Source organism: Neophocaena asiaeorientalis, unplaced genomic scaffold, assembly GCF_003031525.2.
Source record: "Neophocaena asiaeorientalis asiaeorientalis breed wild unplaced genomic scaffold, Neophocaena_asiaeorientalis_V1.1 scaffold110, whole genome shotgun sequence".
Taxonomy (NCBI): Eukaryota; Metazoa; Chordata; class Mammalia; order Artiodactyla; family Phocoenidae; genus Neophocaena; species Neophocaena asiaeorientalis.
Window position 1 is genome coordinate 418477 of NW_020175053.1, and position 27919 is coordinate 446395.

Sequence of the window (27919 nt, forward strand, 5' to 3'; positions counted from 1 at the left end):
TCCAAAATAAAAAAATGTTTTTAAAAAAAGGGGGGGGGGGGAAACGACTTTCTCTGAGCGTGTTTCTGCGGAACCAGAATCACTGCTAAGTGTCAGGAAGGGAAGCCGCTGCTACTTCACTCGTCACCTTGCTGCTACCTGCCGGGGGCTCTAGCTCTTTCCTGAACCCTTACTGCCGCGACAAGACCTGATCATCAAGTTCAACACACTTTCCTTAGTTCTCATCCGAGCACCTCCTCTGTCCCGTCTGGCACTGCTGGTGAACCAGGCTCCCTGAATCTCATCTTCCTTATTTATCATCCATGACTGTTTCTGGCCCTTCTTCTCCTCTCTGGCTGTTTTTCCTCATCTGCCTCTGGTCCTTTTCTGCCTACCCCTCCCTCAAAAAGTGGTATTACCCAGAGTTTTTGTTTTAGAGTTTTTTCCCCTCTAACTTCCTTGTTCTTGGTAATTTCTTTCAGACCTAAGGCTTTGAATAAAATGTATTATACAGCTGATGACACTGTTTAAATCTTGTATTTCTTACTATGCAAGGATCACCCCCCACCCCCCAAATCTGTCCCAAAAGGAACTTCAATCTTTTTTTCTGAAATTCTCCCTTTTTCTCTCTAGTAATATCATCACCATTGACTTCGCTCATGCAAACCCAAAACCCTCTGATTATCCTGGACTCTCTTCTTTCCTCTTTTTTTTGCGGTATGTGGGCCTCTCACTGTTGTGGCCTCTCCCGTCGCGGAGCACAGGCTCCGGACGCGCAGGCTCAGCGGCCATGGCTCACGGGCCCAGCCGCTCCGCGGCATGTGGGATCTTCCCGGACCGGGGCACGAACCCGCGTCCCCTGCATCGGCAGGCGGACTCTCAACCACTGCGCCACCATGGAAGCCCTCTTCTTTTCTCTTTTGATCTTTCCCCCATCCTGTCTCCAGGACCTACTGGTTCTGCCTCTGAAACCTCTCTCTCAAATGTGCTTCTTCCATTCTATTCCCACAGCCTCTGCCCTAGTTTAGGTCCTATCACATCACATTACTAAGTTGCTGAATTTCATCCCAAAATATCCACCGAGTATGTCACATCCCAGTTTAAAGTTCCCATGGCTCACTATGGTCTCATGATGCACTGCTCCAACTTCCCCTTCTGGCCCCTCACGACACCTACGCTCATTTCACATCTACGGAATACTATCACACTTGCATCGTGATGCTGTAACTGCAAGTGTGTGAGTCTTCTCTGCTGAACACAAACTCCCTATAGGACAGGAACAAGGTCGTATTTGTCTTTCTATTCTCAATGCCCAACACAGTGCTTGGCAATATATAGATGCTCACTTAATGTTTCATAAATCAAACATATCTTGGTCGTAAGACATGCAATCTTTAGGAAATATTAAAAAATGACTTTAATTTCAGATAGCTCGTAGAATATTTCAGTCTTCATAGACAAGTTTGATTTTATATTTACGTTAAACACGACTGCTTGCTTTATAGTCGTATTCTTTAAACTTTTTTTGTACTGAGATATAACTGACATATAGCATTATATTAGTTTCGGATGTACAACATAATGCTTTGATATTTGTATATTTTGTGAAATGACCACCACAGTGAGGCTAGTTAATATCTATTACCACGCAAAGTTACAAATTTTTTTTCTTACGATGAGAACTTTTAAGATCCACTCTCTCAGCGACTTCAAATACACAATACAGCGTTATGAACTACAGTCACCATGCTGTACATTATATTCCATACGGTGATTTTTAAATTGTGTTTTCCACCAGTGGTGAGGTTAATTCTGAAGACAGGAGATAATTCTCTATTGTACCAGAAAATGCTCAGAAACTAAATGAGCTGCAGTCTTAGAGCTTCAACTGCCTCCATTATATTAACTATACTAATTAGAACTTGGACATATTTATTATCTATTATGAGAAAACAGCAGATATTTACTATATATTATGTCAAGCCACTAAGGGGGACATAAGTTGACCATGGATGGATGCTCCTGCCTAAGGAGCAAGGATTAATTAACAATTTTGATTCTTTCATTAGCCTCTCTGATTGAAAAACAAAGGGGAGATATACATTAGGCTACAGAACTTGCATAATTTATACCCGGTGTCACTTGTTCTAATCTTTCTTATACTTTGATGCATGTTACCTCTAAGCTATTCCCTTTAGGGTACTATCAGATTTGGAGGACAAGAGAGGGGACACGGAGACAGATCAACAGGACGGATGGGAAGAAATCTATTCTCTATTCACAAAGAGGTTTAGCAACTAAGAGTTTCTTTGATACCGCAGCTTGAAAAATACAAAACATTATTCATGAACCTTGATTTTCCACTGAAATATGTAAAAAGGAAAGCCCTTCAATTAATGTATGCAGTGGGGAAAAACTAGAACAACACAATAAAAAAGAAGAGAAGATCTTATGTATTACTGTTTATTGGACAAACCTACAGTAAGTTCTCTTAGGCATTTAGCTATAACTCATTATGTCCTGCCATGTTCAGAACGTGTGAGCAGGTAATTTACATCTTTGTTTGCTCTTTGGTAACTTTCTTCCCGACGTACATGCAAATTGGGGTCTACTTACCTCTCCCGGCCGGATCTTAATGTAAAAGTTGCTCCGTTTGTATGAAATCTTTAGAACCTTTGGCCAGGCAAACCTGTTGATGCGTAGTCGGTCACGATATATCAACAAACCACTTGCACACACTCCTAACATGATTTCAACTCCCTCAGAATCCTGGAAAACGGCAGCAAGAAACGCTGGATGAGCATCTCACCTATTTCCATTTGTGGCGGGTACACTATTTAAGCCTCCAGGTCAGAACCTATAATTAGCTACCTGCAGCTCTCATCTAAATATGCAAAGTACTGTGGCACTTTAAAAAATATTACCACTAAATAATAGCCTTTGAATGAAGATATTCATCACTACGGAGATTTGTTAGTGTAAACTCTGTTCACCCACGTATCTTGGACTTACACAGCATGTCAACACTGCACACAGAGAAGGTCACCCAGGTGAAGGTGTGTTAGTACCAGTAACGATCAGAGCCTCAGCTCTTATTACTGAGTGCCAGGCACGGCTCTGACCACTTTACGTACATTGTTCATCTCCACTAGGATAATTCTGAGATAGCTGCTATTATGATTCCCACTTTACAGGCAAGAAAACTGAGGCACAGAAAGGTTAAGTGTCCATCCCAGTTGAATATGGGCAGCCTGCTTCCAGGGGCAGGGCTTTTAACTAATACGTACACTAATAGAGAGACCCCCATCATTTCCGATGAGTGTTTTGGGGTTTGTTCCTTTAAAAGGTCTTGATTCTCTGGGGGCTTCCCTGGTGGTGCAGTGGTTGAGAGTCCGCCTGCCGATGCAGGGGACACGGGTTCGTGCCCCGGTCTGGGAGGATCCCACATACTGCGGAGTGGCTGGGCCCATGAGCCATGGCCGCTGAGCCTGCGCGTCTGGAGCCTGTGCTGCGCGACGGGAGAGGCCACAACAGTGAATGGGGGCTACTCTTCGATGTGGTGTGCAGGTTTCTCATTGTGGTGGCTTCTCTTGTTGTGGAGCACGGGCTCTAGGCGCGCGGGCTTCAGTACTTGTGGCTGGCGGGCTCTAGAGTGCAGGCTCAGTAGTTGTGGCACACGGGCTTAGTTGCTCCGTGGCATGTGGGATCTTCCCAGACCAGGGCTCAAACCCGTGCCCCCTGCCTTGGGAGGCGGATTCTTCACCACTGCGCCACCAGGGAAGCCCTTGATTCTCTTTTTGTATACCATTACTGTCAGAGTAAAATTTGAATATAAAATAGTCTTTTTAAAGTACAAGCGTACTCCCCAACAGGACCCCAACACACACTCACCGCCCAGTGGTGCTCACTTACCCACTTGGCTCACATACATAAATATAGATGCATTTAATATATGCATATAGATTTCTTTTCAAACAAAAGTGGGATCATGCTATATTTGCAACTTTCTTTTGCTGCTCGCACAGTCCATCTTTGGGTCATCTCCTAGGGATGGGCAATGAGGGGTCCCAGAGGTCATCAGAGATGTTATATAAAGCTCAGGAGATACCCCACGAGCAGTCTATGCCCCCTCGATATTGTGTCCCAGTGAAATTTGGGTAAAGTGAACATCTGTGGTGGTCTTGAGTGGGGTGAGAACAAAGGACAGAAGGCGGTGCTGTGTGTGATGTGCGGTCCCCACCCCCCGTGTCTCACTGGTTGTTGGAAGCAGGGTGCTGTGGAGGCGAAGCTGAGGTCTGAGACACAATCATCGGCGGGGCTGTCCCACTTTGAGTCACTGCAGCGCCAGCAAACGCGGGGAGGGAGACATGGAAGAATCCAAAAGGGGGCTTCCGACTCATCTGTACGGGAGTGGGAGGGACTGACTTCCTAAATCCCGCCAGTGCAAAGCACAAGATGAATATTTCCAGAATCAGAAATAAATATTTTGGTCCCTCTCTGGGAACTGTGAGGTTACACATACAATTTAACTGATTTAAAATGAAATATTTTTCCTTGGAAACGTATCACTCCACTAGACACGAAAATCACTCTATGGAAGTGGAAGGACTTGACGGCAGGATATTACAACATAATCAGATTTGAGGGGAATTCAAAGGCTCCGCCACCATTTATCAAGGGCTTTAACCTGAAAGAGCAATTTACAGAGCTATGACCTGATGCCGGAAGTAGGGCGGTGGGTGGGGGGCATGATGGACCCTGAGATCTAGCCGACCTGCTCCCAGGACCACACAGGAGACCCCCCAGGTCCTGAGCAGAAATGTCTGCGCGAGCAGGGCTGCTGGAGTAACGGCTCCTTGAGTCACTTTCTTTGTGATGAAGAACATAAGTGTAGCAAGCACTCTGGGCATTCACAACCTCTTCCATTATTATCTACTTTAAATCACTCCTTAGTATCTTTGAATCACAAGAAAGTGGAATCCGTTTGTGGGGAAGATGGGAGGCTCCTGCGATGCATCCTCCCTTACCGTCTCCCACACACACTTCGCCGGGTCCCCACAGCATTAATATCGTCAGCACAGCCCGGGCCAGCGGTGCTGCCACTAACCCCATTCCTCTCCCTTCTCCAGACCCAGGCTGGTGGAGAGCAACCTCTGTTTATCCTGCTGACCTGGCCACTTGGTCAGCACAGCGCCTGCCTAGCATGTGTTAAGCCACTACTTGTTTGCCGGAAGAAAAGGCAAACGAAGAAAGAAAATGGCAGGAATAAGTGGAGCTTAAAATTGATGATCACTTCCATTTCATTCATGGCACAGCAACCAAAAAAAGGATACTTTTGATATCAAGGTTACTGCCGCAGCCCATAGCATTGAGGTAGTAGCTTGATAAATCTTCTGTATCAAAAGCTATAACCGGGGCTTCCCTGGTGGCGCAGTGGTTGAGAGTCTGCCTGCCGATGCTGGGGACGCGGGTTCGTGCCCCGGTCTGGGAAGATCCCACATGCCGCGGAGCGGCTGGGCCCGTGAGCCATGGTCGCTGAGCCTGTGCGTCCGGAGCCGGTGCTCCGCAACGGGAGAGGCCACAACAGTGAGAGGCCCGCGTATGGCAAAAAAAAGCTATCATCGTGGTCTTTCTTGGGGACATGTGTTTCCCTATCAATAAACATATTTAATGCTCCCTTTAGCAGGGAGCATTGAAGGAAGCCCTGGACAGCCTCAGCCTATCCTAATTAAAATAAACGAAGGTACTATTCTCTTAACTTAAAATCGCTGTTCCAACTTTCCCATCCTTTATTATCTCCTGGTCCACGGGATACCCGATATGGATTTATAACTACATTTCAGAATCTTATATGAAACAAATGACTCTGACAGAGCCTATTCAGAGTGACGTTAAATGACAAACAAGCAGAGACACTCTTCCTAAGAAAAAAACAAAGCATTTAGAACAGGTTTTCCAAACCAAGGGACCTTCACCTAATATGGATATTTATTCTTCATACTGAGCTGTGGAGTCCAAGATCACAGTTCAGAATTTCTAATTAGGTACTAGAGCTCAGGGCCTTTCAACACTATCAACAGAAGAGAAGCATCTCACTTATAACTGGAAATTAGCTCTAATTTAATTCAGTAAACTTCCTTCTTGAAATGATGGAGGGCGTCTGCATGAGAAAATGAAGTCCATAACCAAATCATTTGTTATACCCAGTATTCACATGAAATCCCATCACAGGCTGCACTGGCACTTCCTTAATTCTCTCTCTTTTTTAATTGGTTTAATTGGCATAATTTCAAATCACATTATTGAATGACAAAGCAGCCATCTATTTTAATTCAGTCGCTATAGCCATGTTAAGTGATTTCATTTTTCCTGATAGGAACACAGATACATGCTGAGTTGCCCTTCTCCTAAATGGAGGCCCTCACCTTTTATTTATTTATTTATTTTCCCCTGGGCAGTAACTGAGTCGTCGTGTGTAATGTAACTCAAAAATAGCTTTCGAGACACGCAAATTTCCAGGCTACCTTCATTTCTGTCTTGTTTCCTTATCTTTTAGCCACGTAGGGAAAAACTCTAAGAGAAACACAATCTTAGTGCGTGTCCTTATTTTCTTTTTAAATCCTCATCCCACCTTATATCTGGCATAAACTATAAAATGCTATGTTATCCGAGCACAAAGTAAGTGAAAACATGTAATAATTAACTGGCAAGTAAACAGAGCTACACCTGCTGTTGTAATTACACACAAATGTCAACGAGCTTGGCTCTCCGGTGCCAGCATCCCTGGTGTGAGCCCTAGCCAATCCTCAGAGATTCTGCTCTTGTTGAGGCCTTCAGGCCTCAGAAGTGCTCACCCTGAGTGACGTACAAAATGATCCACAGACGCAACCAATTCGACCTGCGTTCATGTGATCCTCACCATCGTCTTGTCCAAACTCACTTTCAATCTGTCAGGTCCCCAAATGCAGCATCAACAGAATGTAGACATCACAGACTTTCCTCCTAGAGGTCCCCAGGGTTGTTGAGATGTTTGCCTAAACAAAGCCGGCTGAAACCCTCTTCATTTCTTGGCCCCAAACTTGACTGTGTAAGACACTCGCTCGGCTGGCAGCCTGTTAAGTGCATGTTCTTGTGAGCCCCGGACTGTGTGATCGTGACCACTCTGTCCACCCGAAGTAAAGCCACATCCCCACCCAGGAGCGACATCCTTGTGTCAGCCCAAATCAGAAGCTGTCCCCGAACTTCAAGCACTGATCTTTTCAGTGCTGCTGAAGTACCAGAATCTATCCCTAAGAGCCTAACACATTTCCTATGTTTTGCTGATAGAAGTTTTTGGGAAACCTTGCCTCTGCTTCCACGGCACTTCTATTCACAGCTGTTCAGATAATAGGCTAACAGTCCATACATACGCTCACTCTCTCACTGTTGAAAGATACAGAGATTCTGGAAAAAGTGTGACATGGAGTAAAAGCTGCTGATACATCCTCCCAACCTTAATCCAGCCCAATCCTGACTTCTCTCTTCGCAAGACTCTGGAACCAAGATACAGCCTCAACAATTCACCCATCGACTAGGCAATCTTTTCTTTTCTTTTTTTTTGGACAGGCAGAGAGGATTTATTTGTAGCAGAATTATTTATTACAGAGAATGTCCTGAAAATAAACTGACCAAACACTACAATTAATGTGCTGTATGTAAGGATGGAGAATCCGTTTTATTACACGCAGTGACTGAGAAAGTTCAAAACAAAACAAACCCCAAACCATAGTGCTTCTCCAGTTCTCTCTGCTCTCTTATCTCTTCCCTCTTTTTCTTTCTTTAAAAGACAAGTTAGGCAAAAAAATAAATAAAATAAAATGGTGACAGTGATGAGATGGAGAGCAGGGCTATTCTGGAACTCAGAGCTTTTATCAGCTCAGAAGATGGATCAAAGCTGTTCCCAGGAAAAGTCACAGAACCACTGTGATAGACTAGGCAATCTTAGCCTGGCTGGTTAATTTTAACTGAACTTCAAAATAACCATCTTATTTCAAAGCACTGATTTTTTTGTCACAGTATCTAAACTTTATAGAGAGTTTTTAAAATTTAACATGAATTTTCTGAGTGCCTGGTGGGCGTCACAATGGGGCAAACACAGTGCTTGGCATACAACGTTTGTGACAACTGGGTCCTGGACACTGTTAAATAAAATTAGATAGAAGGCCTGGAGTTTAAAATATGCATACCTTGGCATGATGTAAATCCACCCCATACATGGAGAGCTTTTTGGCATTTTCCAAGAAATACATCTCTGCTTCTGCGGGCGTCATGCCTCTGATAAGAAAAAATGAGAGGTATTACAATGCTGGGGTTTTTTTGTTTTTTTTTTTAACCTGGTGGAGCCATAATATTTTCCACTTAGCCCCCTTGCAAGTTCCCACAGAGGCACCAGAAGATTTGTACTCTGGGGGAGGCGGGGGGGAGAATACCAGGAAAATGGCTTTTGGCAGAAACATCACAAGGACGTCCCGAGTAGGAGTGTGACTACCCAGAACTGTACCAGGTCCAGAACCTCACTCTGCTGAGTCCCACCCTTAAGGCACTGACTTCAGTCCCGGGAGAAGGAGGTGGTGCAGGGGATGCCCACCCACCGAGCACAGCTTAAACGGACGCTCTCGGGGCTCCTGCCGCTAACCTGTGGCTCTTGTGCAGCTCGATGACTTTGTCTTCTAGTTCTTTTGTGTGGTTTGGCGCGAAGCGGAACTCGCTGATGTAGTCACTGCCACACTCATCTGGGTCGTAGTCTCCCAGTTCTGACTGGACGGTGTACGAGCCCAACGTGGCAAGGGTGACAGAGGAGCAGGGCAGCCTGCCAGACACGATGTCATCGCGCAGCTGTAAGCAGAGGTAGTACCTTCCAGGAGCCAGAGGACAGGCAGAAAGCCAGCGTTAGGAGACTGTAAAGGAGACTGCCCAGTACAAAGTGGGCGGCAAGCAAGCTCTCCCTGCAGAATAATCCACTAGGACACATTGTCTAGCATCTGTATCTGGATCTATATACCAGGGCAAGATACTTAGCTACAAAATACAATATTTGAGGGCATATAGAGGCAAGTTCATAATAATACAGGGATTCATTGATGAGACACAGAATAAAAGAAACCTACAGACTCTCTCTCTAACATTAAGATAACGTTGAAAGTCAAACAAAATCTCTGGTGGGGGAAATTATAATATAAAAATGGTGCTCTTAAATATAATGCTTAGGCCCCAACTACCTAAAGGAAGTCTCATTTTGCTATCTAGATGAAAGGTCCTGCCACACGACCAAGACAAACTGCAGGTAACTCAACGGCTGCGCCATCATGAACACTACCTGTCCCTTCCCGCGTTCCTGATGAGAGGAGCTTTCTCCTGGGTCAAGGTCTCATTTTCTTCTTTAGATAACTTCCTAGAATTCAACCTTTACGAAGACTAACTTTGAAGAATTATTACCTTAAAATCTCATCACTAAAAGCAAACAATTCTAAACTGGGGGACTGTGAAACGTCTTCCACGTAATTTTGCCAATACCATATGCAAATATCTCCGTTAATAGCTGACTTTTACCTTCCCTGTTATTCTGCTTCTAAGAGTGACAGATAAACTAACAGTAGAAGACTCCAAGGTAAGTGGGAACACTGGTGAATTTTATTAACAGTCTTCATGGCCCAGCATATGAGTATAAGAATAAAATATACCTTGTACCTTTCACACAAGAAACGAACCGTTAATCTGTTGAAGCTGAGGACTATATGATAAAGTGTTAAGGTCCCCTCTAAATACGGTTTTAAGCTGATGATGTAAGTAAATGCCATGTAATCCAGATACAAAAATTCCTACACATGTCATAGGCCCTACACACATGACACAAGTGGAAAGGAATCATGCACTAGATTCCAACTCTAAGTACATATACGCTCTCTAACCATAAATTGGCCACAATTAAATAGTCCCTCAGCTACTAAAAAGTATCTTTATATAAGAAATTACAAATTGTTTTTTGATTTAATGAAAATATAAAAGAAATCTTCTGGAACTAGTTTTTCCCCTTCTCCTAACATGTCTGCTGAAACGATTTTTCATCATATCAAGTGACTAAAACTTTTGGAGTAATTTCTCTTTCCTGAAAAGCCTGCCAAAAAGGGTTGTAAGGCCACACTGCACAGCATCACTCCGACTGGCTATAAACTTACTACGAAACACAGTGAAAAAACCAAGGATTCCAAAGTAGAAAGCATTAGAAGAGGCCTAGAGGGACACACAGCAAACCCAGAATGGCTTCATAAAGAGATTCCTCCTTGTACTCAAAGCTCAGTCACCAGGCCAGACTGTTAGATTCCTTTCTTGATGCCTTTTCTCTAAAACGAATGAAACATCTTCCTTGCATACAGAAGGTGTGGAAGGTACACTCTTAGGAGTGCACGTGTTTATGTGCATTTGTGTGTGTGTGTGCACGCCTGTGTGATTTTTTAAAACAGCCACCACGTGTCAGACTGCTTATATAACAAGGCATAAGCAACCGAAGACACGCTTTTGCTCTAAGTTTTGAAGGAGGAGCACTAGGAACTGTCGTATCATTTAAGGCTGAATCCCGTCGAATTTGACTGTGGTGGGTAGATGACAGCAACTCAATTCTGTGTGTTTTCCCACCAGGGTCAGGCACAGGGAAGTATCAGCTTAGCACCAAAGATTCAACTGGGAACAGATATGATTTGGCAAATCTTCTCATCGGATGTTTGCTCTCATTCAGTTGTCTTCTGTTTGCCATTTCGGCGTGGATGACTGTAAGGTCACCAGATGTAAGCCTGCCCTCTGCCCGAGAATTTAACGGGAGCACAACTCCCAACATGCCTGCCCTTTTCACTGCCAACTTTCAAATACCTGGTGATATCTTCAGAGAGCTGGGAAGGGTCTGGTGGGTAAAATTTCACATTAAATGAAAAGTGCCAAGCACCACCTGCGGAGAGCAGAAAAAATCAGAATAAAGTCTTAGACAATCCCTTTGTACTTATTATTACTAAGCGGTGGCTAGAACTGCCCTAACCCCAGTCACTAACACCCAGGCAACTTTTAATCATCAATGGAAAACAGGGAAGTCTCCTTTCAGTGAAATTCACAGGTAACTCTGAAACTTCCTCCAGCTTCTAATCTTCTGCCCCATCAAATCCTTTTCTGGGGTTTCTAACTAGCAAGGAAATTGACTAAACTTCCTCCCTTTCTCAGGGACAAAGACCTTGGGAAGAGTGAAAAAAAGTAAACGAGACAGATAAGCCTCAATCAGACGAGTCTAGGGCTCACCGGACCTATTCTCTGAAGTTCTGGAGAGCTCACATACCAACATTACAGACAGAATCCCATTTCCTTTGTCCTTTCTGCTTTGTTATGACAGGTCAGATCCCATAATAATACATGTCAAGGATGTCTTTATTTTATGGGAAAGGTTTGCTGTCGTATTAAGAGATGAGCTGCTCTGTGGGCCATTCGGAAAGTTCTTTTCTTACTTGGGGAAATTTCTGATGGAAGAGACAGTGGGGGTATGTACTGTGCATTACCAAACCCAGCCCTCCACCTCCGCCCCTGATCAGGACGGTCCTCACTGCACGCGGCCGCCCCTCCTCCTGTGGCATCTCCTACGGCCTCTCCAGAGGGGAAGGGGGTCACCCAGACGCCAGCTCATAGGCACCTGCTCCCCAGACCGTCCATATGTAAATGTGAGACATTACAAGCCTTCCTGAGTGCTCCGTTTTATCCATGCATTCTCTAGTTGTGTATACCTAACCATGTTTATCACCGTAAATGAGAATAAAACCCACCTTTTCTTCTTTTCGACATTTACTCTCTCTGTGATCACCCCTGTCACTTATTTTCGCCTTGGTCTCTCTGTCTGGCCTTTTAATAAATGCGGTACATCACTGAAGCCTGGGGGCTCCTTCGCCGGGAACTGTTTCCATTTCTTCCCTCCACCCAGTAAGCACACACCAAGGGCCCAGGCCCTGCTCGCTCTGAACGGTGGCTTGGAGGATCCTCCTGGTCTCCCAGCTTCGGTGCTGGAGGCCTTTCCTCCGAGCCGTGGTCTTCCTTTTGCTCTGTGATTCATGACCTCGTGGTCCAGCCCTCATGCTTCAAATGCCCTCCTAAGACTTCCAAACACCCCCTTCTCCCATTCAGTGACTCCTGGAAGCTCCATTCTCTCCCCGAGTCCTTCCCAAACATTCACAAGAAAGGGACAACATCCTAAGTACCTCCCGGCTCCTTCCTTTGAACTGGTCTCTTGCTTGAGTAGCAAATACTTAGCTGCAGAGGTCACCTGTATTTCTGTCATCCGTGGCACAGTCCGTTCACTAATTCTGGTTTACTCTGCACACCGCTATTCAGATTACACTTAGAGGTCCACCTGGCAGGGACACCATGTGAGTTGCCTTATAAAGGACTTGGTATAGGGACCGGGTATTACTGGGTGTTTTGTGTCACTTCTAAACCACTAAGAAAATATTCCCAAAACGTGGGCTGTAAGAATTACAAGCCATAAAATATCTGGCAATCAAACCTATTTCTAGCGATTATTCTTCCCACTGTTCTCAAAAACGTCCTCTTGTTATTCTAAAATTAACAAGTCTGATTTGGTTTTACTTTCCTATTGATTCCTATTCACCTCCTGCTAAAATGGAATGCTTGCCAGCCGTGAGGTTCATAATGGGAGCTGGTTTCCCCGCAAGCAACTGGAATGAAAGCTAATGGATTCGTTATGGGAAATGGATTTATTGCTCTTTTATAATTTTTATCCACTTCAAAGTGAATCCAATGAATCGTTTAGCAACGCAATTAAACTCATAATAAATTCAGGGTAAACACTCGAAGTTGGAAACTAAGAGGGAATAAAAATAGAAGAAAGATATTTCAATGCAAAAATCCTCATTACGGGAAAGTGACTTTCAAATGATCGTGGGCCTAAGAAGCATCGGAGGGGCTTGTTAAAAACGCCAATCCCTAGGCTCTACTCAGAGGTTTTTATTCCAGAGATGTGCATTATGGCCCAGGAACTTGTGATTTTAATAAACACCCTAATGGTTCTAATACACTTGACCGTACTTTGAAAATCACTAATCCCAAGGAATCTACTTTCCTAAGGTTATAACCCAATCAAGTATGAGGTTTTGCAGGACATTATTTTGAAACGGTGGGAAAGTTTATGGAAAACACAATCTACACCACAATCAAGGAAAAAAAAAATCCCGTGAAATGAGGTGTAACATTTGAAATTAATGAGAGAGGCAGATTAAAGCGGAAATACATATCCTCGTAAAGAATCGGGTGGAAACATATCACTGGGAGGCTATAGTTATGCCATAAATAGGTTTGTGAGCCTGTGATCAGATGACGGCTCTGGTTAGGGACCGAAATGCAAGAGCTTGAATGCATTAAAATGACGTCTATAATGCTGATATAGGATTTTAAATTCCAAATTTCTGATAATCAGAAAACTGTGAAACTGAAGAGAATTCATTCTTATGAAAAAATTCTAATTTTAGTCTTCTATGCCTGCCAAATCTTAAAATTTCTAAATATACTACAGTTATAGCATAAATCACTATATATCATATATTCTATATCATGAAGTTACTATATCATAAATATACTCTATATCAGAATATATTTAGAAATTTTATATCTGCTAGGCAAAAAAGATGACTGGAATAAGAATTTTTTTCATAAGAACAAACTCTTCAGGCTCAGGATTTTCTATTTCTCATAAATTCATAACTTAAAATCTTTTTCAGCTTGATTGCCATTTGCCATTTTCTTGAAGATCTCACTCTAGAGACCTACTGTGGACCTACAGCATAAAAATAATGGAAACATCCTTTTACTGTTGATATTTATGTTCAGAAAGAGGAGGTGATTGTACAATAATTACATTAGCTCTGATAATACTTTTCTGCCTTGACAGAATGTCCCTTTTGTGGAAAGAAGGCATTTTGTGCATGGGAAACAATAAGGAATATAGATAAAAACACCAAATTCCATTCCTAAAAATTTCCAATTTTTTCTTGTCTCCTCCTTTATCTGCATGATCGTCACTTGGTTTTCTTTATGTTGCTGTCACAAACACTGCCTAATCTACATGAGGAAAATATCCTTTAAATCTCATGTTCCAGTTGTCCCCTCAACTTCATCTCTTAGAAAGGAAGGTCGGAGACAGTATAAATGGGAAATGAAGGAAAAACAGAATTCCATTAAGAGCAGAAAAGAAAATTAACTGTTGTTACAGCCTTTCTTGTAACAGTATGTTGACTTATCCTTGAACATGTAATATATTTTCAAAGTGCTCTGTAATTATAAAATCAACCAAGTACGAAACAGCGTTTTATTAATTAGGTGAATATAGAGGACTTAAAGCACATGAAATGTTAAGATATTCAGCACATCTGCTTTTAATAACTCCATAAAAAGATCCTTAGAACATACTCATCATCTTAAAGTTTTTACTAGGACTGAAATTTTCACCTTCTTATCACAACTGTCGCTGTCCCTGGTTTTAATCCCCATTTAGTTCTATCAAACTACTTCACTATCAAGTTTCTGATTAGTGACCACACCAAATTCCTCTCAAAAATATGGTAAAGATGTTTTCGTTGTATAAAGAATCATCAGACTCTCTAATATCTAGAAGCATAGTGATTTTTTTGCTTCTTTTGAGATATTATCTAGTATTAAGCCATTTCAAACTGCTCGCTACTAATTACTTTTTATTAGCACGTAGGGTATTTTGAGACCTCAGAACATTCAAAGGCACTAGAAAGATTTGCTCTCTCTTTTAATAGTAACTTTGATGGGAATGCTGTTCTTATTAATAAATTGGTCTTAAATTTAATCTTCAAACAGAATCAGTTGTTCTGGAAAATTAAACTAGATTTTATTGATAAAAAATGAATTGCTTGAAAAAAATTAACTAGTTAGTTGAAATTATAAAGTATATCCATGTTTTACCATTTATTCATAGTAAAAAGCAACAGCTACAGAAAAGGCTTAAAAATAAAAATGAAAAAATTCCTCTTTCTCAACCCCCTACCCTGCAGTGCGACTTCTGGAGGTATAGGTATTTCCACATACTTATATATGCATAACTCATTTTAAACAAACATGAATTATTTCTCTAGGGTCTCACTAATGAGAGCTAAAACATATTTATTCTACCTCATTCTATTTAACAGCTACCTAGTATTTCGAGGTATGGCTATTTCATGATCGATTTTATCATTTCTTTATAAATGGATATTTAAGTTGCTTTGAGTCTTCTTCTATTGCCAATGGTATGATAATGAACTTTCCTACATGGACACATATGTACACACTCCTCTCTTAAGCAGACACTGGATACATTTCTACAAGGAAAATCAGGGGTCAAAGAATAAGCACATTTTAAATTTTAATAAAATCTGACACAAAGTGCCTTCTTAAAGGGTTATATTTCTACCAATTGTGTACAGAATTGCCAGTGTAGGGCATCATTAAACTTTTAAAATCTTTGCTAATCTGAATAGGTGAAAAATGTCACATTTTAATTTGCATTTAATTATTACTAAGACTTAGCAACTTTTCTAATACTTATTAGCTACCTGTATTTAAATTTTCTGAGTGGCTCATGTAATTGATTCGTGCGCTAGGAAATGTCCATTTCTTAAATTGCCTTTAGGGCTAAGAAAAGAAGATGTCATCAGACAGTAAACTTCAGTCTGACTTGTTACCCCATTTCCAAGCTATGAAATGACTATTACTTTTACTGCTTGCCTTGCATACTTTGGTGGCAGTTAGGCTTAATACAACGTTAATAATTAAGTTTGAATCTTTTAGATGATTGTCAACGGGGTCATCACTTGATTAAATCATATCTCACATCTCTGAACAGGCAAGGGAATAGGTCAAGTGTCACGTCATTTTATTCCCAGGTCGCGATAATTACTAATGGGTATCTGAGCTAGACCAACCTACCAAAGATAAAATCTGAGATCTTAATCTGTTTTTCAAAATACCGTATTCACACCAGCCATGTGGGTATGAGCTACCATTTCAGATAACCCCACTCTTTGAAAATCTTCCTATTTCTACACATAATAATCCAAAAGAACTTACTTCGAATCTGTTTTTTAATTTCCTTAGCAGGGTCCAACCAATTCTGAAAAAGAAGTGAGAGTCTGAATATGAATCAGAGAAGAACGGAGATGACTTAGTGTTGACTGGGTAGAGATGAACTAAACGTATTTGAGCAGGAGTGGCTGCCGGAAGGCTCCCCCAGCTGGGTCCTTCCCCTACACCTGGTGCCCCTTCGCTAGTCCTGCGAGGGCCCAGGCTCTGGTCTAACGAGATGTGTGTGCACACAATTCAGGCTTGACAAAGTTCTTTTCTTTTACAACAAGTGCCTTCAGCGATTCAAGCTAGCACAGAAACAGAGGAGAAAAAATGGTGGATTCTATGTCCAAACAAGTTACAAGCATGAGCTAAAGATACAGTCATCCTTTGGTAACCTCAGGGGATTGGTTCCAGAACCCCAGGTAACACCAAAAACTGAGGATGCTCAAGTCCCTTATATAAAAAGGCACAGTATTTGTATATAACCTATGCAATGCCCCCATATACTTGAAATCATTTCTAGATTATTTATAATACCTAATTCAATGGACATGCTATGTAAATACTTGCTGGTGCACTGGCAAATTCAAACTTTGCTTTTTGGAACTTTCTGGAATTAAAAAAAAAATATTTTGATCTGCAGATGCAGAACCCAAGAACACAGAGAGCTGACTCTGCGTGTAACCTGACCACTGATGTCCTAGCCGTTCAGTCCCAGGCAGCAACTTCTGTGAGTACAGATTTTAAGGCACCTTCTTAGAATGCTTTCCTAACAAACGAACACTTGACACTTACGAGTTTCCTCATCAGAACACTCAGGTGTTTAATAATGAAGTTAGACATCATCCACAAAATTCAGTAAAGATAAAGTAGGGTTCACTAACGAATGACAACAGAACAAGTGACATTTAATGAGCACAACTGCTGTGGCTCAGTTTCCAGCATTAAGGAAACAATTTCTTCCTCCTTATCTTTCAGGCAGTTGGGGGGAATAAGTGAGATAAAGGCCTGAAGAGACTGCAGCAGGTACAAGAGTCTACAGAGGTTTTGCATGTATCATTAAACGTGGACTGAATACATTAACTGCTTGCCTTGTACATCAGGTCTGTACATGATTCATCTCACATTGTGATTCAGCAAGAATATGAAAGTGTAATAAGATGAATTAATAAGATGGCATCCAGTGAACATGTTTTCTGTATAATTATCAATGTATGTGATTCCCACTGGCTCAAATCCATGGAAATATATCATCCCCCCAAAGCACCATATAAAATGCTTTTCTGGAAGCATAAAGAACTCAAGCATGAAAAGCAGAAACACTGACTGACTGACTGTTTCCAAAAGACTCAAGATTAAAGGAAGTTGTCAATAATTTCCTTCATGAAGAAATAAGGTGATTAACAGCATTTAGAGCCTTGGATAATAAAGGTGAGGGCGTGGGATTACGAGGGGAGGTGGAGAAAACGATTTCCCAATTCAGTTTCAGTTCACTTTCTTGCAGTGAAGCGCAGCTGAAGCTGCAATACTTTGTATTGCTTTCAACCACTCACCTTCTGGCTTTCAGCATCTCGATATGTAAGCCCAAAATAGTCTTTTTCTAGCAAATTCAGATGTTCACATACTTTATCAAACAGCACTTGGCCTCTGGAGCGTTTCTGTGGAGAACAAAACAGAAAAACAAGTCAACACACACCAAAAAAGTTCTCTCCATTGCCACGAACAAATATGGGTAAAACTTAAAATATTGCTCATTGTAACTGTTCAGTAAATAACAAGCAGGTTTGATCACTTTACCATCTCCTTTTTAACTAGAAAAGAGGCTCAATAAAGTGGACCTAATCCTACAAGAGGCAGCTCCTACAGAACAAACAAATAAATAAAAAAGTAACTCCTGTCAGTGAGTAAGTACAGGCGACCTGCGGATGATTTCGAAACGGAAGTAGCTGGGGAAATGAAGTGGTGCTCGAAGCCTCAAATATATTGTGAAACACAAAAATCCTGACGGTGAGAGCATTAAAGGGCCAACCACAGCTGTGTTTCAGAATACCCACGCTCACTCCCCCACGTGATCAGGTTCTGAGCCCGAGAAGAATTAACCCCATTCCTTGTCTTAGGCAGAAGTCCCCTTCAAACTTTCTATCCCAGTCCTCACTGAGAAATTCTAGCTATGGATCACTTTCTGAAGCCCGTTAAACTTTATTAGTTTTTGTTTACAGTCACAAATTTCAATTTTGTATCACAGAGTTGAACTTTCTCTGAATTTTTCTTTTTTTAGAGAAAATCCTTTCTATTAAACATAACAAACATGTTCATTAAGTTTAAAGATTTAAATTATCATTTATAAATGTAAGATGTAGACATATGTGCTGTATTTTTGGCCATAAAGCAGTCAATTGGAGAAAGAAAAAAGGCAGTCATCTGGGGAAAAAAATCCATCAGCTTAATTTATGGTGATATACAGTATCATATTTTCATCAAAGGTCTTTTAAACTTGGCCTCGGAGTCTGAGATGGATTAACTGGAAGCAATTAAGCTAAAGTACATTTTGTTTGTGCAGTACCAACATTTCACATCTCGTACCCTAAGTGTATTTGTCTTTAAGATTTAACGTAGTAAGAGAAAAACAAGAAAATTGATCAACAATGGGCATACCAAAGAGTAAGTATCCAGAAGACGTGTAAGTGGTATGTATTGCTGTACAACCACAAATACACTGGAAATTACTTAGTCCCCTCAAGCATGACTATTTAGGAGAAAAGATAAATGTAGGATAGAAAGCTGAAGACTGAATTGTAACCAGCTGAATAATCAATGTTGTATTTGAAGCAAGTTTAATAATGTATGAAAATAAATTACATGTTATCTAAACTGTGTAACATTGTTCAAAGGATATAAATAAATGGTATGACAATGAGATGCTGCTCCTGGCTTAAATCCTTTATTTGTAAATAACAGCATATTGCTTCTGAATAACGCTTAACAAATTATAAAGTTTGCACCAAAAAAACCTGGTTCTTCTGATGCTTCCATTCGTATGATGTCCAGTTTAGAGATAAGAACACAGAGGTCCAGAGGAGTTACATGGGAGAGGCAGTCTTAGTGCTGCCTAGACGGTGGCTTTAACAGGTAAACCTGGCTTTGAGTCTTCCTTATGTCCCTTGCAGCTGTGCGGACCTCGAAGCTTTCCCTCTGTAAAACGGGTATGACACCATCTACTTCTTTGTAATGGTTGATATTAAAATGAAACAAAGTATTCCAACTTGGTCCAGTGATAACATGTCAAGCATCCCACAAACGTCAGCCATTGATACTATCAGCCTACGTGATTGATCAATGGCAGAATACGTAATACAGAACTCACTAGGCATTTTTGTGGTAGGAGCACATATACAGCTCCTTGTGGTACCAATAAGCATCCTTAGTATTAATATGCCCTGCTCTTTCTTCAGGTATCAATTATCTGCTTACTGTCTAACTGCTTTAACTACAACACAACACACACACACACACACAAATACACACCAGCGTCTGGCCAAGTACTTTCTCAATGAGTAAAAACAAACCAAAACAAACCAAATACAATAAACCTTCCTCTACAAAGCCCTCTACATCCTCTGAGCCGGCAGCAGACCACAGCCAGGCCCTCAGTGGAGGAATTAATCTGGTCATGATGCCGGCGGCCTTGGGCATTGTTTTATGAGCTGTCTTCTGGCTGCTGTCTTCTTCCTTTTGTCTAACAGGTGGAATGATTAGCTCAAGCACGGACCACTGTACTAACTGGTTCTTAATTTTCTGGCTTCACACCATTTGATTGCTATTAATGAACCACAGCTCTCTCTTGAAGAGACCAGATTTTTTCTTACTATTTTAAACATATTTGAACACTATAAACAGTCCTTAAGACAATAACATAGTGGTCCATTCTTCACTCTGAAGGGTTTTGGGGTTTGTTTCTGTTTGTTTTGTTTTGGCCCTAAGAACTAAGACGGGTTGTCTAGAATCCGCTATAGATGGTTATATGTAAACAATGAAACTCCTATCTGCCAAACGTCACCACGGCCGGCAGCCAGCTGGATGACGCTGGAAAGGTCTCTCACGTTATGTGGGCCTTCACCTTCTCATCCTTGAGTGAGGATATATGACTCCATGGAGCCAGGTGATCACGGGCTTGAGGCTGTAACTGGGCACCTGTGCTCATGGCCAACATCACTAATGATCACAGCTCACTCCCGTGCAGCCCAAATGCGGCTTCAGAGCCCTACCGCACACGTGATGAGAAAGGCCCTGGCGACGGATGGAGTTGGCACAGGACACCAAATGGGACTATTCTGCAGCCCCAGACAGGATCCCCTCTGCAATCACTCCCAACTCCCCCAGATTCCTGATTCTTCTTACTCAGGTAATTTTTTTCTAGTGCATTATCTAACTTTTTAAGTCAATTATTTCTACATGTTGACATTGTGTGCATCTTTAGGTAGTAACATCTAAAATATGACTAAAGCTCAACCGTCACTGGGCCTTTTAGAGAATTTATGTTAAATATTCGGATCCCAAAGATAGGATGTTCGTTAAGTCATCAAATCTAAGCACCTTACTTTCATTGGGTATGTTTATAACAGCTATAATGAGTCAAGAATTCAGTAGAAGCTAGTGTGAAGCAGTCGCATAGCACAGGAAGATCAGCTCGGTGCTTTGTGACCACCTAGAGGGGTGGGATAGGGAGGGTGGGAGGGAGGGGGATGCCAAGAGGGAAGACATATGGGGACATATGTATATATATAACTGATTCACTTTGTTATAAAGCAGAAACTAACACACCATTGTAAAGCAATTATATTCCAATAAAAATGTAAAAAAAAAAGAATTCAGTAGATTAAAAAGCATTTTTTGGACAGAGGTGTTCTAAAATCAATGGGTAATTTACTTAACTGGAGACGATGAACAGCTTTTAGTCTCATTTGCTGTTTCCTGTGAGTTGTTAAGTCATGTCTCTGACTCAGATGCATTCGCAGTCTACATAACCATTGACTTTTAACACCTGGACATTAAGGAAGGTGGATTTTGCTTTCCTGGAGTAACAAACCAATGGTGGACTGCCCTCTCTCTACCCTCTTTTTCCACTTAAAACTGGGTTTCTGTTTCAAATAGAGAAGACGAGGATACATCCATCATCACCACTCAAACACAGCAGATGAAATAAGCTTTTCTGCAGCATTAATGAAACTTCCTGCAAGTCCAAGATAATTTAAGATTTTTACAATGTTGGTAAAACACTGGTTCTCAAGGTCTTATCAACCAGCATCACCTGAAAGTTTACATTAAAATTTTTACTTGTACTTTTACTTGTCTAACAACTTAAAAAAATTAATTTCAGAATGTTTTAGGATGGGAGAATTTCAAACATTTCCCAAAGTAGAGAGAACAGCATCATGAAAGCCTGCATACTCATCACCCAGTTTTAACAAATGCCTCTGAAGACAACTTTGGTTCCTCTGGAGTTGTGCTCCACTTTTCCTCCCCCTGGGTACTCTGAAGCATCTCGGCAAATAATTTTGTCTCTATTTATCTCAGTATGTAACTCTGCTCTTTTAAGAAATGTAATCTCAGTAACTTCATCACATCTAAACAAAAGTAGCAATCAGTTCATAATATCACCAAATATCTAGTCAGGACTTTAATTTCCCCAATTATTTCAAAGATTTTTTTTTTCTTTTTCATTTTCTTTGGTTAGCCCATACACTGCAATCGGCTGACATATCTCTCTGAATCTGCAAGTTCTCCATTTATGTTGGTTATTAACTTGTCTAGGAGACCAGGTCATTTGCTTGTAGAGTTTGCTCAGTCTAGACTTGCTGTTTGCATCTCCATGGTGTAATTTAACATGTTCTTTTGTCTTCTGTATTTCCTGTAAACTGACAGTGAAATCTAGAAACTTGACCAGATTCTTGTTCGACTGGTTTCCATAAACGATGCTGTGCAATTTCACCATGAGGCATAAAGTTAACTCTTGCCTTTTTGTGATATTAGCAGTCACTAACGATCGTTGCCCTAGACCCATTAATTTGAGGTGGCAAGATGGGGATATTCGAATCCGAACCTTGGTCCCACATTTATTAGTTGGAGTATGTCTATGAAGAGACACTTCTCTTTGTCACAATTATTTATCCAGTGACATAGTCTGATGGCGGAAGCCAGGATCAACGCTCACACCTTTTCCTTTATCCAACTTCAAGATAACGAGTTCGCTTTCTAGCACCATCCAGAAGTTACCAATTAGGATTTTTGTTTTATATCATCACTATGAACTCATGGGCTAAATCAGGCTTGACGTGTTTCAGTCCATTACAGGTGTTACCCATACTGATGCTCTAAATGTCCCCAAGTGCTCTGCCTTACATTTTGCCTGTCAACTCTCATCCTTCACAATGCTTCTCCAGTGTCACTTCTTTACAGCATTTCCTGTCCTCTCAGCCAAATGTGACTTCTCTCACCTTTGGACATTAGAGCACTTTATGGTACCAAGAGGGCACTTTCCATTTTCTGCCTTATATCACAGCTGTCTCTCTGTGCACTGGCCTTATATCCCGACTGACTATAATGACACTCCTGGTGGCAATGTGCCTCCTATATTTATTTTTTATGGAGCCCCATTTTGGTCAGATACAATTAAGAGAATAAAAAGGTAACGGGATGAAACTTAAAATTTTTCTCACTAGCATATCATAGCCAATGTTTCCAAAGCAAAATTTTAAACTAGTGGTTTTTCAACCGTGGATCCTGGGAGCATCTAAAATATGCCAATATCCAGGAACCCACCTCAGGTCAAATAAATCAGAATTTCTGAAGGTGGGCACAAGGCCTTGTATGTTTTCAAGATCTCATTTGCAGGCATGGTTGAAAGGTACACTTAAGTTTACAACTTAAATATTCTTAAATGGAGGACTCTAAAGCAATTTTTCTTTTCTTTTCTTTTTTTTTGAGGAAATGTGTTAACTTCTTCAGCTTTAGATCCACACCAGTTTCTTTCAGGCCTTCTTGTACCAACACTGATAGCTGCATTATGATCAACTTTATTTACACACACACAGCCTTAAAATCTTAAGACACCCTTTCCAACAAATTTTCTTAAGAAACGTTAAGTTCTCAAGAAATGAAAAACGAGCCACACGCTTAAATAAAATGATACAAATGAGCAATGATAAACCACCAAACTATAAAACCAACCAATAAACCAGCCATTTAAAGCTATGAATGAAATACACAAAATAGAAATGTTTTTGAGTTTGAATTTTTTTTTTTTTTTTTTTTTTAGCTCTCCCTTGGTAGAGCTAAAACATACAGACTTTAACTCAAGAACCTGCTACCTTACTAAAAAATGACCCAGGTAGGTTAACAAATGTCTTGATTTCCTCTTTTGTGAACAAGTAAAAGAATTCACATCTTCCCCAGCAGGTTAGGGAGGTGATGGAGAGGAACAAACACTGGGCCCTGAACCCAGGGGAGGATGGAGGGAGGAGCTGCTCTTGATTGACAGCTGACCAGGAGACGGCACACCTGTGCACGCATCCTCCGAAATGAGCGCCGCCTTGATCCTCAGGTCCCTGGAAATCGTGTCTTGATCTGTGCTCAAGTCAGGAGCGCACAAGCAGGTACCACAAACTGTACGAAACCTCAGCACAAGACCTCAACAGAGTCTGTCTTTTCTTTCAGTCTCACAAAGCTATGAATCAGCCCGGGGAAAGGCTAAAAGCCGAAATGAGAGAAATTTGTAAAGTCAAGTATAATCTTCTCGCCTTAGAAAGACGGACTGCAGTTCTTATTTATCTGAAGCTGCACAATCACAAAGAAAATGAGGCCGAGCACATCATTCTGCCTGAGAACTGGAGCTAATCAATGGCCCCTACTTCTTGCGGGGGAGGGGCGGGGAACCAAAGCCATCCGCACCAGGGCGTGTGGATATATCCTTGAGGCTCCGTGGGATCTATGTGTGCATTTCTTTAAACCGTCACTGAAAAAAAAGCCTCTCGTTACATTGGCTCAGGCTTATACCACGTGCGTTAATACAAGGAAACATAGGGAAATTGACACTTCCGTACCCTTCTTTCAGCTGCTTTGAAATTTGAGGGAGCGCCAGCCTGTAAGCACTTTATTCTTTCCATCATGTATCTTCTTCAACTGGACTGCTGATTTTCTTCTGAAATTACATCTTTCTGTGTATTGCTGCACTTTGTGAACTTGTATTTCTGCTCCCTGAGGACAGGAAACTGTGCAACCTTTTTAATGACCCCGACAGAGTGTCCTAAACACAGAAGACATTCAACATATGCGCCTAATAAGCACTCCGGGCATGAATCTGAAGGAGGAATTTCTCCTCACATTATCTTCGATTAATCTCGATGAAAAATGCCATCATTTTTTTTCATGCTTCCTTCCCTAATTGCATATTTCCACACTGAATGCTTTTCCATTCTCCTCACTTCTCAAGGTCAACTGGAATTCTCTTCATTTCTAAACGATGGCAACACAATTTGCCTGGTGTCATAGGAGCACGTGGAGAGCTCAGCAAACTAGCTAAGCTTAAACTTGAGCCTAAATCGGACACCTGGACTCTGTGTAGGTCATTTTTTCCTGGGTCTTCTTTTTGCTCTGTCAGATAGAAAAACGTTCTAACACAGTCTGCCCTGAAATTTAGGTGGATTAAAAAAAAAAAAATCTACACTTAGAAAATACCAAGAGGAATAAAAGATGATGATGGTGTCTGGTCTGTGACAGCAGTCCATAAACACTTGAGATCTGAGGCCAGGAAGGTCTAAGAAGCAATATATGGCCCCAGCTGCCCTGTGTGCATCTACTTCCATTTGGGGCTTTCTGTCTCAAGTGTACTTTCAATGCCAAGTTTAATAAGCACAGTAGGAAGTCCATTACCCCCATCACTACTGCCAGGATCCATGCCCAGAGGGGCAGGACCTAGTCTATGTACTAAATCCCAAGTGTGATCCAGGCAGTGAATTCAGAGGGCTGATGTGAGAAGCAGAGATGATTTTTTTCTGCCTAGATGTTACATATCTTGCTAGCTCTTTCTTTAAATTCACAAGCAATCAGCTTTTTAGAAAACCGTAATCGTTCTTTTCACATTATTAATAAGTCAATCAATGATTATTCTGCCACTTTCTTAAACTCAGTTCAGTTAGCAATAAAGATCTGAAGTGGCCTGTTAAAATATGAACCTGGGACCACTTCCTGGTCTTGCTAAGTTTTTAAACACAACAGTGATTTTTTTTTTTTTTTTTTGCGGTACGCGGGCCTCTCACTATTGTGGCCTCTCCCGTTGCGGAGCACAGGCTCCGGATGCGCAGGCTCAGCGGCCATGGCTCACGGGCCCAGCCGCTCCGCGGCATGTGGGATCTTCCCGGACCGGGGCACAAACCCGTGTCCCCTGCATCGGCAGGCGGACTCTCAACCACTGCGCCACCAGGGAAGCCCCACAACAGTGATTTATTTCCATGTCGCAACTGTCTAGAAACTGAGAATTCATCTAGCATTATTTAAATATCTTCAAAATGTAATTTTAAAGATATTATTCCTATCCAGTTCAAGTCGGTTTTCCCACCATTCTATTCTAAGTGAGGCACATCAGACAACCCCAAGGCTGGACCCTGGCTCTACAACTAGCTGGCTGTGAGGTGAGACGGTCACTGAACCTCTCTGAACTTCCCTGCCTTCATTAAAAAATGGAAATAATATTGGTCCTTACTCATAGGATTGTTGCATTAAATAAAACACAGGAAAGCATACGCATTGCCTAGCCCATGGGAAACGATAACCAATAAATGCTGGTGATTATCAGTAGGCCCTTTTCATAAGAAGCCCAATACATTTAGGTTTTCTAATGCTGAAATTTGGTATAGAGATTGACATACCACTGATGCCTATTTCATCTGCAGTGAAATCATCCCATGTCTCTTGTGAAAAATAAATCTCACTGTACAGGTAAAAGGGAGAAACGGCTGAAAATACTATTATCAGTAAACCAAGGGTACATTCCATTATCCTTTGCAAACACATACAAAACGGTTTTTGACAGGCACTGGGTATACTGGCACATTTTGGTACATCCTAGGCCAAAACATGATTAGTTGCATATTATCACAGACATGGCACGCAGCACAACCCAAACAAGAAGGTAGAGTGCAAACGCAGTAGAGCCGACCTGGGTTTGACAGAGATTCTCTGAAAAAATGCTTTTAGCACATACACGGCAAGAGTCCATCTGTGCACGTGAAGCCCCTCCACCTCTTTTTTTAGAAAGATGCCTTTTTCTTCCAGCCACAATCTGTTTCTGTCTTCATTTGTTGTCGCCATTTCAGCCTCTGTGTGAAATCAGACTTTTGTGCTCAGAGCCATGTACCGTGGTAGATGATAGCTTTTCACTGAAGCGTGCTTCTTCCTGGCAAAAACATTGGGCTCGCTTTTTCACAAAGAGTTTCACATCACACATATGAGATGTTGGCAGCGAGCAGTCAGACAACATTTCCTGCTGTTAATCAGCTAAGGATTCAGGTCACTAAGCCAATGTGTGCCAAACGGATGCAGAAAAGGAAGCCCTCGGGAAGAGGGATGTCTGAAAGAGACAGACTTAAACCTGAATCTGGTAAAAGAACCACAGGGCCTCATGCAGAATGATGCGGGACTTTGTGAAATTCTTCCTGGGAGACGAAGTACTTATTTCTCCTTTCCAAGACAATTCTCAAAAAAAAATAAAAAAATCAAACAAAACCCAAATTGTGATTTATAACTCATTTGGTCAAATAAAGCACTGTGGGCAATGCAACTGTTGACAGTGAAAACACAACTTTTAATGACATACATTTAACGAGTATGAATTTGTAGAACGGCCACTTTTCAGTCCTATGAGGCACTGAAGATCAAAACCATATAATAGCAGTCCGTGCTTTAAACAAATAAGTCTTAAGTGAACCAGTGTCCATCAACTGTTTCCTCTTATTAACAGGACAAGGCTGTGAGTAAGCACACAGAGGAAGGATTTCAGGGTTATTATGTAAACTACTCACATAATTAAAAAAATGTAGTTATATCATTTCGCTAGTTAAAATAGAGGTTTTAAATTAAAATAACTGTAAAACCTATGAAAGACCTATAAGGAAAACATAAATAAATAGCAAAAAAATAGGACAGGTGATGACACTTTCAATGATACTTAGGGTCGGTCTGGCCTTCACTGAACGCATATCATATTTTGGATTAGTATTTAAAATCCAGTAGCTGGGGGGAAAAAGCCTATGTAATCATCTAACTTTTTGATTCTACTTATGTGTTCTCCAGCTTTGTCAGACACGTGCAATAGCCCATGTGGACCACCGGGGGCACCGGCAGGTCTACACGTCCAAGGTTGGGATTGCTTTTGGACCTCGCTGTCTCTATCGGGGGCATCCTGAGCTCCTGAGCTCGCAATCCTGAAAAGCCAGCATTAATCCTCTCGGCCCCGCAGTTCCCACACCTGGGAGTGGGGGTGGGAGGAGCCTGCTCCGCCCTGTAAAGAAGCAAGGCCCAGGCCTCATTCTAGAACCAGAGCAGACTCGTCCCCGCGGGTCAGCACGAGGTCCCCTCGCTGCAGCCGTCCCAAGAGCTCATTTAACCTCGAGAGAATGTTGGTCTCTGCTGACTCCTGAATCTCAGACGGTGATTTCTTTGAGCTTTGTGGTTATTTACTTTTAAAGCACGAATTGCATTAGCAAATGGCAGTAAATAACAATCACAGAAAAACTGG

The 27919-nt window shown here is 41.6% G+C and overlaps 1 protein-coding gene across 5 annotated transcripts in view; it reads right to left on the reverse strand.

The window, feature by feature from the left end:
- EPB41L3 (erythrocyte membrane protein band 4.1 like 3) overlaps positions 1–27919 on the reverse strand; it is an 85469-nt gene that overhangs the window by 33028 nt on the left and 24522 nt on the right. For all 5 annotated transcript variants that reach the window (XM_024763913.1, XM_024763912.1, XM_024763915.1 and 2 more), the window contains exons 3-8: positions 17682–17786; positions 16132–16174; positions 10882–10957; positions 8654–8872; positions 8205–8292; positions 2596–2748 (exon numbers count right to left, since the gene is read on the reverse strand). In XM_024763913.1, coding sequence (XP_024619681.1) covers positions 2596–2748; positions 8205–8292; positions 8654–8872; positions 10882–10957; positions 16132–16174; positions 17682–17786 — 684 coding nt within the window. The remainder of the gene's footprint in view (positions 1–2595; positions 2749–8204; positions 8293–8653; positions 8873–10881; positions 10958–16131; positions 16175–17681; positions 17787–27919) is intronic.